At 38.1% G+C, this 13,760-nt stretch overlaps 1 protein-coding gene across 1 annotated transcript in view; it reads left to right on the forward strand.

Moving 5' to 3' along the window:
* Positions 1 to 13,760, forward strand: part of LOC135470408 (phosphatidylinositol 3-kinase regulatory subunit alpha-like) — a 106,574-nt gene that overhangs the window by 79,383 nt on the left and 13,431 nt on the right. The window contains 3 exon segments of the mRNA XM_064749330.1: positions 3,228 to 3,316; positions 8,668 to 8,802; positions 13,302 to 13,382. Coding sequence (XP_064605400.1) covers positions 3,228 to 3,316; positions 8,668 to 8,802; positions 13,302 to 13,382 — 305 coding nt within the window.

A 13,760-nucleotide genomic window follows, 5' to 3' on the forward strand; every position in this document is an offset into this window, starting at 1 on the left:
TAATGGGTTGTCAGATCAGACTGGTCAAGGAACAAGCATATGGCTGCATAGTTTACTAGTGTTATGGTTACTGCTGGCTGTTCATTGATTGCCCTGGCCTTGCCCGTCAGTTGCCATGGTCAGTATGAAGAGTGGACACTATAGGGTGGTCAGTCATACACATGTGCTAGGCCATGCCACACTGGGCCATCAAAACCAAATACATGCACACATAGGTGAATCTTTTGTGTGGAAGAAAGTGGAAAATCGTAGAGCTATTGGTGTAACCTAGCTACCTGGCCCCATAAAGCCCCTTCTCTTCCTAGTTTAGAAAAGGTTTCTTTATTAATCTTTAAAAATGTAAATAAATAGAGGATACTGTCGCAAAATGTGGAAAACCAGCATGCTCAGATATGTTGGATAAGTTGGCTCTGCTTTTTCACCATTCAAGGGCCATCCACCTGCTGACACAGGTTCGATAAAGAGCAAAGTATAATTCCGAAATGTACATCTTTACTCTAGTATACTTCTGTTTTGAGCTTTCGGTTTCTGTTTGGAAAATTCACTGTGTGGTCAAAAATTTTAAGTACTGTGTTCAGTGAACACTGCAATTTCATATTTGAGGTGCAATTAATCAGTGCTATCTTAAGGTCCCTGTAGTTGTTTTATCAAGCCTGTATTGAAATTTTAACTTGCACAAGTGACCATAGAACCCATGTGATTTTAATACCAAAATTATACATGTACTAACACATTTTATTTTAAGATTTCACCTATTTCTGCATGTTGGAGGCTTCTGACAAAATTTTTTCTTTTGAATTGGAACAGAATCTGTAAAAATGACACCTTTATTTGTCATTTGTGTGGGAAATGTCAAGTTTGAAATGAATATGAGATGTTATTTATCTGTGGTCAGAAAATGAAGACAAGTTTAAAGATCAATTTTGGACAACAAATTGGTGCATGTAATCTTTCCATGTACATGTAAGTGGCAGTAATAAATAGGATCGTCTTAGTGCAGGAATAAAAAAGAAAAAAAAAACCAAGATGTAATATTTCACACTTCAGTTTTTAGGGGAAAAAGGTTTGGCCCTTGAAACTTAGGGATCTAGACTGGCAGCTAATGTATGCCATTTCCTCTCTCTGCTTGTGATATATAGTGATCATTTAAGAACCCTGTCAAGTGGTAGAGGATGTAGAATTCTGAGAGAGAGATTTGCTGTGCGCGTGCCAAGTGGAAGCATTCCAGGCTTTTCAAGAGGGCAAGATTGATTCTAATTTCCCGTTTGGACTTTGTGTCTGGCATTTGAGGCGTTCGGAGCACAGTTCCAGTGTACATGTACTTCAAAGAGTTTTGATGTATGAGTATAGTCTGCTGTCAATCAAAAGAGCACATGTTTGCACATACATTGTTAATGCTGTATTTCCCCCTAAAGTTAGGTACACAGCAGGTGAACAGGATAGCATGAATGAAAAGGAAAAGAAATAAAATTGCTACTGCAGAGAGTGTCACTTTCTGTTTGCTGTACACGCATCCATGTCGTTAGCTGATCATGTCCCTTGATCTTTATTCTGGTACCAGGCCAGATGATCCTGCTCAGTGTGATAAGTATCTGATGTTTGGGGCTTTTTTTTGGACGCGAACAATAGATGTTTTACTCACCTGTTGATTATCTGTTTAAAATGGCTTAATTAAAGGTGGAATTCCCCACTTTTAAGTGACCTCATACATACTCATGTCATGTGGAGAATAGTGCAAATTGTGATAATTTCTGAGTCGTGATGTTTGAGTGTGTCCAGTTTTAGACACAGATTCTGTCAAAAGCACATTTAAATTTCCTGTGGTAGTGAACGATGGATGAGTAATCTTGTCCACCTCAATCTGCCTCCAGGAAGGAGCCACCCACACATTTTACTACGTTCATTTTCCTTCCGCTTATACATATATATTAATTAATTATTATCATCTATCTGTGGCCAGATCATGACAATGCTCAGACTATTTAGCATGTGTTAGGTATTATGCATTATTCATCATGCCAGAAAAGCACGTGGCATTGCTCGCATCATACAGTAATATAATTGGTCCAAAGATATATGTGATGTAGGCAAGTCATGGGGAAAATTGAATCTGATTGGTTAATGTTTGGTAGCACCTTTAGGCAGATTGAACAAAAATTGGGTAATATACACTGCTTTGGCTGAACTTTTTAATTGGTGGAAATAATTATCGTTCAGTGAAGAAAAGACTAAAACAAAAAAAATTTAGAAATCAATTACCTACACTTAATGGTATGATGAGAATATTTGCTCTTTCTTTTTTTTTTCTTTCTTTTTTTTGACTGGCTTTGTCACTATTATAACCAAAACATAAGATCATGCCTGTCAGTCTTGTTAGAATGTTGTCCATGGAGCAAAATTGTCTTTGTCATGTACATAAATCTATACCCTGTCCTAGGTAGGCTAAATGACTGGCTGTTAAGAGCGAACAAGACGTCTTTGTTCTACTTGATTAAACTTTCAGCATTTGTCAGCTGCTATAGCTCTTAAACGTCTAATGCTGCAAAAACTGACCTGGTTTACTGCAATGAAGTTTTTATTGCCTTTTCACTGTACTGTCGTGAGTTCGCCCACATAGATATCAAATTAACTCCTAAACTTAATGTGTCTGATGTTCATGTTAATTCATATTTAGCTCACATAGCAAGTCAAATACATGTACATGTGTGTGTGTGTGTGTGTGTATATATATATATATATATATATATATATATATATATATATATATATATATATAGGGTGATGTACACTCAGGGAAAGCTTACATACATATTGTGAAGGAAAGAAAAGTGGTATTGGAGAATTGGGAAGGGTACATTCCCTGAATGTCCTCCTTGCCACTGGAAACTATTATCTTTCACCATATATTTTACCATTGTCGCACTGACAACATCGTAACAACCAACTAACATTCAACTCCAAGAGCTGAACACATATACATCAGAATTTACTTAACCGTTACACATTTGAGTTTGAACTTTTCTAACCAAAAGTTTTTCTGTTTGTTAGTTATATATGTACAGCATATTACATCGAAATGAATCTAACCTGTAGTTAAAGGGTTACATTTTGTTTTTTAGTTGTGTGGGTGAGTTTCATGTGTGTACAATGCATTCTTATAATGGCTGTCATTCCATTTCAGGTACATGTGCATATGTATAATTGTGGTTTGTTCTGGTTTATTGCAGTGTGTGGTAAATGCTGCCATAACATATGCTCCACAGTTTCCAGTAACCAGTGTGGTCGACGGGTGGGGGTTACCACAGAACCCTATCTGGTAAGTACTCTGCTATCTATCTAGTTTCGCAGCCTAATCATTAATACCCTTATTCCTCAGTCTTTTCCCATATTAAATAACTGCACCTTTCAGTGCAATTAATGCAAAAACTACAATGGTTGGGCTGACGAATTTTAAGGCTTCACTGAAAGTATATTTGTCACACAGAGTAGTGTCCTCGAATACACCAGAATAAACGTCTTGCAAACATGCAAAATGGTTGAAGAGTTACAGTAATAAGAATAAATAGTAATAAGTAATAAGCAGGTTTATTTATGGTGGGTGCGTACAGCAAAATGTGTATGATCTCGCGGATGCCCTGAGACAGTAGGTATTTATTCATTTGATTGGTGATTTACGCTGTACTAAGGAATATTTAACGGAGGAGAAGAGAGGTCATTGAATTATAGTGTTTAATGTGGATAACAAAAATGATTTCCTCCCAAAATAATCATTATATTCATGAAAGGAGCACATTTTTAGTGTTTTCTAGCTACTGTCCCAATGCTGAAGAAGAAATCTTGTGGCTTGAGCATCAGTGAGGTAGCCTGGATTTATTTACCAGGCAGAATTCTGGCATATAATTAAGTCCCTATACAGCTTGCGAGGTACAACATTTTATAACCAACAGAGGCACATTCCAGCTCTGGTGCTTGAGGTGATGTGCAGCAAATTAATCTAAACAAAATTCTAGATCTCTGGTGAATATGTGTAATCCAGGAAGTCTCCTTATCCTGTTTTGTTCATGTTTTGTCCACGTGCATTTAATTGCTATCATTTCCAGACCGGGCATCATTAGAAACCGAAAGAAAAAAAAAAAAAAATTATACGGGTTGTGATGACCCAGCATGACTGTCTTTATTTGTTTTTTTTTTCTCTTGAGGTTTGATGGCGGTACCCGCATGCAGCCCAGAACTTGTAACAAAGAAAGGGTACTCATTGCCCAGAGCCATTTTACTTTTATTTATTTTTTTTTTCATTTTTTACTTTTACCCTGCAAATTTCCTGATTGTGATCTTGAGAAACTTGTCCTGTGGGTTTCATGTGTATCATAATTGTAACTCATCTGCTATACTAATCCCGTTACTGTTGTTAACAGTTGGGTTTGAAAAACAAAACTGAACAGAAAAGATGGATTTGTCCAAAGGGGATGCTCACGCCCATTTCAGTAAAAGGGAAGTCTTGGTTTAGAAGCAAGGCTATCAAAGAATGGTGAAGTGAGATAGCTGTCTTGTGTGTGGTTTACTTGTGTTAGGAGACAAAAGCCTATAACAGCAGTGGAAAATTTCCAGTGAAAGACTAGTGGTGTGAGCACCCCAGGGTGATGTGTTAACCTAACAGGCTGGTCTTGTTCTTCTGGGGTGGGGGGGAGGGGAAGTAGGGCAACTCCCTGCACAGTGGGGAGCCTGCAGATGGGGGGAGGGAGGAGAAATAGGTTAATGTCTGGCCAGTAAGCACTCTGCTGGCTTCAGTGAATTGCTCTTTGTGAAGATGAAGTGTAGTGAAATATCTTTGCAAGAATTAACTACCCCCACCCCCAAATCCCCACTTCAACCCCTGAAGAATTCCCTCCAGGTGATGTGAGACTTAAAAGTTAAGTTAATCAGATGCCACCAGTGGTTTGGATTATGGCTTGCAGAAGGATAAATCCATGGAATTTTTTTTTTCTTTATTTCGGATTGATATCCTTTTGTAGTTAAGATGGTGTATTTCTCAATAAAGCACTTCATATGACTTGAAGGAGAACTTTGATCTGCTTTACAATTAAGATATATTGAAAAGAAAAATAAATGCCTTCAGTTCTGATGGTTTGACAAATTTACCAAAGAACCGATGGAGGCTTGCATACATGTGTGTATATATGAGAGAGAGTCTGGGGTGCCTCTCCATTCTCCAAATTCTGTAGGGGACCCCTTCCTTGAGAGCCTCACTCAGTGCCAAATTATCTGCCATAACTCATCTCTATGCATATATTAACCCAGTAACCTGTTTAGGAGGACCTCAGGTGGGGGGAGGCAGCAGGCCATAACTTTACATCACCACAAGGGCAGGCAGGCCCAGCTGTGTAAGAGTGTCCTAATCAGGTACCCTGAACAGGCTGGAGTCAGTGAAGTGTGACCAGACTGGGTTAATGTCCTTGTCATGGCTGGTCCTGTTGAGATCTTCCAAACCATCTGCCCTTTTTTCTTTCTCCAGTTACCAGTTATTATTTCATTAACCCCATTTCGTCTTCACCCCATGTTAATTAAAGGACAGTATAGGGCTGTGTTCATTCACTTGTCAGGTGTGTCCCCATTGACCCCATGGTTTAGCATCCTTTAAGGGATATCTTCTTGATGGCTGCATGACCAGTTTTATAGCCTCTACTGGGTGCTATTTAAAAGCACAGAAACATCTGGGAAACTATTCTGCGATGAGGTCATTGACACCCTGGAATTGGGTAGAAATATATCTTTTTTTTTTTCTGAAACTTTTTTGTCACTTAGATACTAACTTTGTGTTAGTGCCCCAACTTTTTTTTCCTTAGTTTTTGGGTTGAGGGTTTGAAGGTTCTCAGAATATGGCTTAGGTTTATTCGTTTAACTATCGTTATCTTTCACCTCATTTAAAGAATTTTTAATAGACTATATTTATTCTTTAATGACAAAGAAATTTATTCTGTAAACATGTGTGTGTGCCAACCATATCAATGAAAAATTCTTCATATGGCATTCTATCAGTGAAATAAGAATACTTTGACAGAGAAAGAGGTGAAAGTTGTTTTGTGTCATTTAGCTTTCCTTCTCTTCTATTAAAATTATTGGGCCTCAGACAACGTTGCAGATTGTTTGGGAAATTGATGTTGGTAGGTATAAAGGGAGATAACCAATCGATTGGATCAATAAGAGAGGCTAAGATTATTAGTACTCAACAGACACAATAAACATCAACTGTCAGCTTCACTAGGTGGAGAAAAAATCCAATAAATGACTCATACTGTGTCATGCACACTTTTTTTCTATCAATTTCTCTCAATATTTGTAAAATCTCATTTTTCATCATTGACGCAAATATTACATGATTTGTGTTCAGAATTGTCATGTGAAAACTACATGTACATATAGCAGAACGGGATATTGATTTAGGTATTGTCTATATATATATATATTACCTCAGAGAGACATACTGTCCAGGACTGACCACATAGATTAATGGTGCTTGAATTTTGGAGTGCTTATACCGTTATTGTTGTTCATAATGATATTTCTGTAACTGCATGGACCTGTAACCTAAGTCTTCAGCTTTTTCAATTGCCACTACGACCAATGTTTTTGAAACATCCTGAGTGAACTTTGGGGTATAGAGAAATAATCTAGATAGTTTTATGAAGCTTGCATCTTTAACAAGACAAAACATTTTTGGAGTCAATATCATCATGATTGCTTGCATGAATCCCTCTGGAAAAAAGTGCTTCAGAAGTTGCAACGGTCGAAGATTTACAGTAGTTGTATATTATACGGACACTGGCTAGGTAACCTTGCACTACTCAGCCTAGTCAAACTTGACATTTGCGCACTGCTGGACATTTCCTGATCTTGCATTATTGTGGTGGATGGTTAAGCCCAAAAAAGAGAGCCTAAAACTGGATATAACCAGATAGAACAGAAAAAAACTGGAGTATTTTTACGCTGGAACGTGTCATTTTTCCCGGTGTTGTAGTTAGGGGAAGATGATGGCCTCTGTGCTCTGGAAAGTCACATTCTGGGGCTTGCCCTAGGTGCCCGAGTTGAACTTGGCTAAACAGGAAAACAGTGTTGGAGTTTGTTAGGTTCATGGGGAGGGGGAGGCTGCGTGTGAACTGCGCATCCAAGGATTTGAGGAGGGGGGAGGTGGGGGATTAACCTCATTTTACGTCTATTCGTCAACAAGAACAAGCCGGAATGCAGTAATGAAGGACATGTAACTCTTATGCATGAGTACATCACGTTATTGACAGACAGGGAAAACAGGGAATAGTTGGTTATCCTTGGTGACATTAAATACTTGTGGGCAAAAGTCAGGCTTACCTTCCTTCCCATACATTTTGGTGAAAACATATTCTTAATTAGTAAGTCAGTTAAAGGAGAAGAAAACCTAAAAATATGACACTATAGGCTGAAAAGAGCACATTTTTTTCTATCTGGTGGTGCCTGTTTCATAATTTTGCGATTTTTCCTCGCCATACACCTAAAGCCTGAAAACGGCAAAGCTGGCATAAATTGCTGAGTCCATTGCGTCCTCCATCTTTAACACCCTGTAATTTATGCTTGGGGTGTGTTGCCTCTCAGCCATTGAGAGTCACTAAAACTGCCGGCTTTATTCATGTAAACTGGGAACCTACGTCCAACATTCTGGTTTCCCGATCGGCAAGCGGAAAACGAACTGTACTGTTTGCTACCTTCTAGGAAGAAGAGTTCTACTGGAAATGTACGAACTGCACTTCGGCGGTTTCTGACGGCAATTGTCCTCCTAACACAGAAGACTTCAGGACTAGTTCATAGGCAAAATGGAGTCGCCCACAGCGGATTTTGGCGCTGACTATTTATAATTTATCAACTTGAGGTACATATTAGAATTTTTTATGGCGAGGAAAAGCATACTCTTTTCAATGGTAGTTTATTGATATTTAAATTTTATTCTCCTTCAAAGACTTTAGGGCATTTCAAGGTTTCAGCTTCTGTTGCAAATTCAGCACATTACCATATAATGATGCAAAACAAGAAAATATTCCTAAATTTGTAGTACCCCTAGTATATATTGGGTTTAGGTCATTGCACTGTTCTGACTGGAACCTGCTGTTGTCATGGAAACCTTGAAGTAAGGTTACAGCCTAGTGACCTATTAGCCTTTGTTGCCAGTTTGCCAAATACCACATGTAAACCTCAGCAGTCTTCTTCCTTCACTTCCTCGTTGACATACGGCTTTCTCGTTACTTCACACCTGTTCAGGTATGCCTGTGGTTAACCTCAAGCGAAGACTTGATCCCTAAGCTTCCCCTCCTCCCCCCACTCACTGCGGCTAACTGTTACCTGAGCTTTATGTCAGGCTGCCATCAGTTCACCTCAGATGCCCGTGCCCCTCAGTAGTGTCCCTCAGTAGTGTCAGCTTGCTCCACTACTGTGCATGTAAACACAGCCATGAGGGGACCCAGTCACACAGCCATACAACCACTTCTGAATGTCAGTTTAAAGTCCACCCTGATGTGATTTAATGTGAAATGATGTTTACATGTACATCGTTAAGGAAGTAATTCATATGGCTGTAATACTGTTTGGATGTAGGTCAGATTTCAGCCCTTGATTTACACCTGTTTTGACCTTGTTCTTTTTCAGCCTGTAGAGAAGTGGTCTGTGAACAATGTATTGGAATGGATGGCCGCGCTTAACCTCTATCGCTATGCTGATCTCTTCAAGACACAGAACATCAATGGAGCAGAGCTTCAAAAGATGACAGAGGAGAGACTTCGGGTAAGTCGGCACTCCTGTTCTTATTTAAACTGTCCAGAGTTCAAATCCTGAAACTCACTCAACTGGTTTTGATTCCTTTTTGTGAAAAGATTGCAATGAATTTGTAATCAATATTATTTGTTTGGTTTCTGTTGAGAAAAGTTTCTGTCAAACTAATTCTGAAAACAACTTAGTGTTACTATTTCTTTTTGTATTGCCGTTGTTTTATGTATGATAAATGTACTAATTATTAAACTGTGTTTAAGTTAAGTGTTAACTTAAGTTAAGTGTTAGGTGGATGTCGGTTGATATGAAAACAACAGACATATGTTGACACTTGCATAAGTGTGAACGGAAGGGTCTAGATGTTGATTTTCATGTCTGTCAAGAAGGTTGACTCTGCAACTAGTATGATATGGTAGAAATAAAAGTAAATATCTCTGAAATACTAGTGTATAAATTGGGAAAATGATAAAAATTTCGAAATTCTGAGTGCAGTTGACAAATTATTTCGTACTCTATAACCTTGCTTCGTCCATCCCTTGATGTTTTTTGTGACTTGATGTGCATATCCTGTTTCTGTCACGCTATACCTGGTTAATTAGTTTGTACTAGAACAGGTGACATTGTCTGTAGTTATAACTTGAGCAAGTTTCATCTGTTTCAGTTCATAAAATCTGTATTCAGTGCAATAAAAGTTTTACCGTGTATTCCCAAGTACATGCAAGAAGCACATTTTCTCATAAATCAAGAACTTAAGTCTGGCACTGCAGAATTAACGAAGATTGATACAGAAGAACACTATGGCAAACTTCAGTTAAGGTGAAGCTGTTGCCAAGTATGTTTTCATGAGTTTAGTTGATCCTTAATGAACAGTTTTGTAATTTTGTACAAGTATGCAAGTATTTTTCTTTACTGTGCAAATTCAATTGATAAAAATTGATAATTTGAGAAGGAAAGAAAAATACATTTCTTTTCATGAGGTATCCTGAAACTGGACATGACTGACCTACATGTAGCACTGAATTAGTTCGATGTTTTCGGGGAGTGTGGGGGGCTGCATACTGATATTCAAATGTGCCATATGACTTTCCTGTACTGGGTTAACTTTGCATGGGCTGTTTTTGGCTTGAGCAGACTTGAACTCTACCAAGGGTATCCATGTGGACAGACTTACATAATTAAAACTGGGTGAGAATATTGAGAGAGGTGACCTGGTTTTTGTGACTGGCTTCAGGATTGAATAGAGATTAGCATATCAATGGCCAGCACAGTGCCTAGAGTTGGTTTGGCTGAACTGCTTGACTGCCACACACAAGAGGTATGCATGTCTGCAATAATCATGTCCTGTGGTTCCCCTACCAACTTTGCTCAGCCACATATAAAAGCTGGAATTTCTCAGTTGACAGTAGTTTAACCTACTGTCTGAGGATTGAATCAGACTATTTCTTCAGTTCCAAGATGAAGAGTTTCCGCGCTTCCATGCGAAAATCTCTCCGAGTCTGTTGTCCCAAGTTGTTATCTTGCATCCAGCCGTGCATGGAATCTGTTTCTTGTACCTGCCAGGTGCAATTTAACTGTAGAAAGGTAAAATCATCTCCATCAAAACATGTGAACTGCACTGAGGCAAAATTTCTTTTGGGCGGGTAAAGATCTGAGTTTTTATCAAGACATAATTTCATCTCTTTATAGATGTGCAAATGTGAGGTGTACCAAGGTAAAATCTCCTGGAGATATTTTGTCAGCCTTGAAAGTATTAAATTTCCAGCATTAGCCGAAAGAAATCTTCAGTGCACTAAGTAAGCCAGATAAAATTATCTGTGTGGTTGAGTATTATTCATCATTGAGCCCTGGTTGACTTTCCCAGGCTGTCTAGGCTGTCAGACATGTGGAGATGTGGAGAGAGCCTGGTGCCCTCTCATGATGTATTTTCCCTAATCTTGGCTAGCAATTAACCTCATTCTTACCACACACTATCTTAGTAACATTCAACTACTGGGCTAATTGATTAAAAAGTAGGAAAAGGCTGACAGTTCAGCAGTGGGGGGTGCCTTGGAGTACCTTGGAGGTTTGTAGTTCCCCTAATAGTTGACAGTCTCTAAATGCGTGTGCGCTTACAGCTTATGACTGTGGTAAATGACCAAATATTTGGTTCAAAAAAACCCCACATATTTAGAGGCAAATAAATGTCATAAAATGTATTACTTTGGGTGTGGAAACTTACAATTTCCAAGCAAGTGTCACTACCCCTAAGATCAATAGAACTCTTAGGAGAATCCGGCCCAGTGCACACCTTTTGTCATCTACTGTACCTGTACATGGTTTAGTTCTGCAACTCAGAATAACAGGCTTTTATGATTCAATTAATTATTAAATGAATACTTGGTGTGGCAGAATGTTTGGCCATTTACTTGTTTTATCTGGACCTCCAAATAAAAATGACCTAAAATTGAGACCAGGCTGTCAAACAGTTGACCTTGTGGAAGAGGACAGTGAATTGTGCCATGGCTGTGGACCATGTCTGTAGATGGCCAGCTGAAAGCCAGAATTTTCTTTTATGCTGTACCATGACCGAGATGAGAAAAGCCTTCACTTCTTTGCATGATCAAGGTCATCTTTAACCTGGTTGTTTGCAATGGCATATAATTGAGCGGTCTGTTGGGCATTTAAAGCATATGCCAGTATTATGTTGGTGCTTCGTCAAGCTTTTTATCTAGTTATCCTTCAACAAAACGTATAACCTTGGTTGCCTTAGGTAATTCCCATTACACATAGTAACAATTCTGAGTTCAGAGAAGCATTAAAAAATAGCATTAAGAAAAAAAAAACTTTTACGGCTTGGCTTTTAAATCAGAATGTTTCATATCATTTTATCAAACAGTTTTTTTTTTTGGTGGATGGGATAAGATAAGTCATGTGCATTTAGAAGGATTCGCATGTAGGCATCCTCCCTATGTATTCCTTTAATTTGTGTATAGTTCTTGTATTATAATTAAAGTTCTGATGTTTGAAATATATATGTATGAAGATATAAAATTGCAGGACTTAGATAGGCTTGACCTCTAAGAATAATCAATTACTCTGCTTCAGGCACTGGCATTGTTTAGGCCTACATATACATGCAAGCAGTTTGTAAGTGTTACACATACACATTTTAAATGTTACACATACACATTTTAAATGTAACATTTACAAATAAATAAAATTGAAATAGAATAGATCAATGCATAATCACTCCTAAGCCAAAGTCAGAAACTACACATGTACTGTCTGTGCACTAACCTATAAAATATAACTGATAGTTTTGTGGTTCATTTTGTGATGTTTACTGTATGAAATTTACAGCAGTGCAAACAATTTAGAGTGTATTGGAGACATTGACAATAAAACTTCAGTTTTTTCGCATTGTCTCTGTCTGGGTGTGAGGAAACCAAGTGTTTTATCACACAAATTGTTGCATATAAACAAGAGTGGATGTTCTTATTTTACAAAATGAAAGTGATGAAAAGTAGAGAAAGGGTTATGTGGATAGTCTCCAGGTCTTTGATCGTTCATTTCACTTGATTTTTGCGAATCATGTTAATATGCTTTGAAGTCGTACTGATTTGGGGTGGTGTTTTCATGTACCATTTCCTAAACTGAGAACCGTGTGCAAGAATCGTTGACAGGCAAACCACAATGTTTGGCGTTCCAGTGATTATGGACCAGCTTTTGTAGAGTTCATTATGACCCTTTTGGATTAGTGACCACCATCAAGGAGTGGTGTAGCTTAGCAACTAACTGTAGGGATGAGCCACATCTGGCATTTCACATTCTTACCCTTTTTCCTCTTTAAGACCATTTTAATCTGTGTATGTTCCAGCTGAGTAATACAGTTGGTGGGCAATAAGGCTATTTCTGGCCTCCAATACTGAAGACCAGGGATGGCAAGAGAGTTAACTCTAGTAGAACTGTAGTTTTCCATGCACACAGCTGGCTCTGTTTCATTAATAGTGATGAAGTATAGAGGTGTAGGTTCATGTGGGGAGAGGTTGTCTGTGGCACTAGGTCACTGGGTTAGTGGTTAGTCTGGACATAAATCTATGGTCAGGAACTCTGTCCAACATGGAGGCCAGCTCTTCATTTCAACATGTGTGTATAGTGTACTTCCCTGAGTAGACAGAGAAGTAATAGGCCCAATTGAGTGGGTTTTCTCTTAGATTAAAGTGTATCAGACCTAAATGTGCAACTTGACAGAAGGTCTGCTGTGCACTAGTCAGTACTTTTTCTTGTTTGTTAAGCTCTTTTTTGTTAAGATACTGTTATGCGTATCTTCAGTTAAGCAGAAAATCAATGCGCGTTTTGGTCTCAGGATATCAGCACCACAGATTGTCAGTCATGCAGGCAGACAGCTGACATTTTTGTGGTTTGAGCCAGATATCTTTAAGCATGTTTCTTAATTCATACATGTAAAACTTACACATGCAATGCCAAGATTATTACCCTCAAATTATTTCATTGTATTTTGTTTTGTTTTTCAGCATATGGGTATTGAAGATGACTTCCATCTGAAATCAATCCTAGTGTGTATAGATGAGTTGTGTGGACAAAATCCAGAAAATGTAAGATTCGTTTTCATTTTATTGAAATAAATCTACCTGTATGCTCATTTTACTTTCAACTGGAACTACAATCTAATATATTTGTTTTCAAAATACTTCATGTCGTGGGAGTTTGAATAGCAATTAAATTTCAGACTTATGAAATCTGTTGCAGTATAAATTTTTTCTGTGTTATTATACATCTCTCTTTCTGGATTTTCATTAAATAATTACCAAGTATTTGTCTCCTATCTTTGAGGTGCCCATTTTATTCTAAATGTTGTTTCTAGGTGATTTATTGACTGATAGCTAAATGTAGAATTTTAGGACCTCCATCTGTCCTGAGTCAAGTATAACAAGACAAACCTAATTAATTGAAAGTTAAAGAGGTTCTTGTAA

The sequence above is a fragment of the Liolophura sinensis genome, chromosome 7, assembly GCF_032854445.1.
Source record: "Liolophura sinensis isolate JHLJ2023 chromosome 7, CUHK_Ljap_v2, whole genome shotgun sequence".
NCBI classification, from domain to species: domain Eukaryota; kingdom Metazoa; phylum Mollusca; class Polyplacophora; order Chitonida; family Chitonidae; genus Liolophura; species Liolophura sinensis.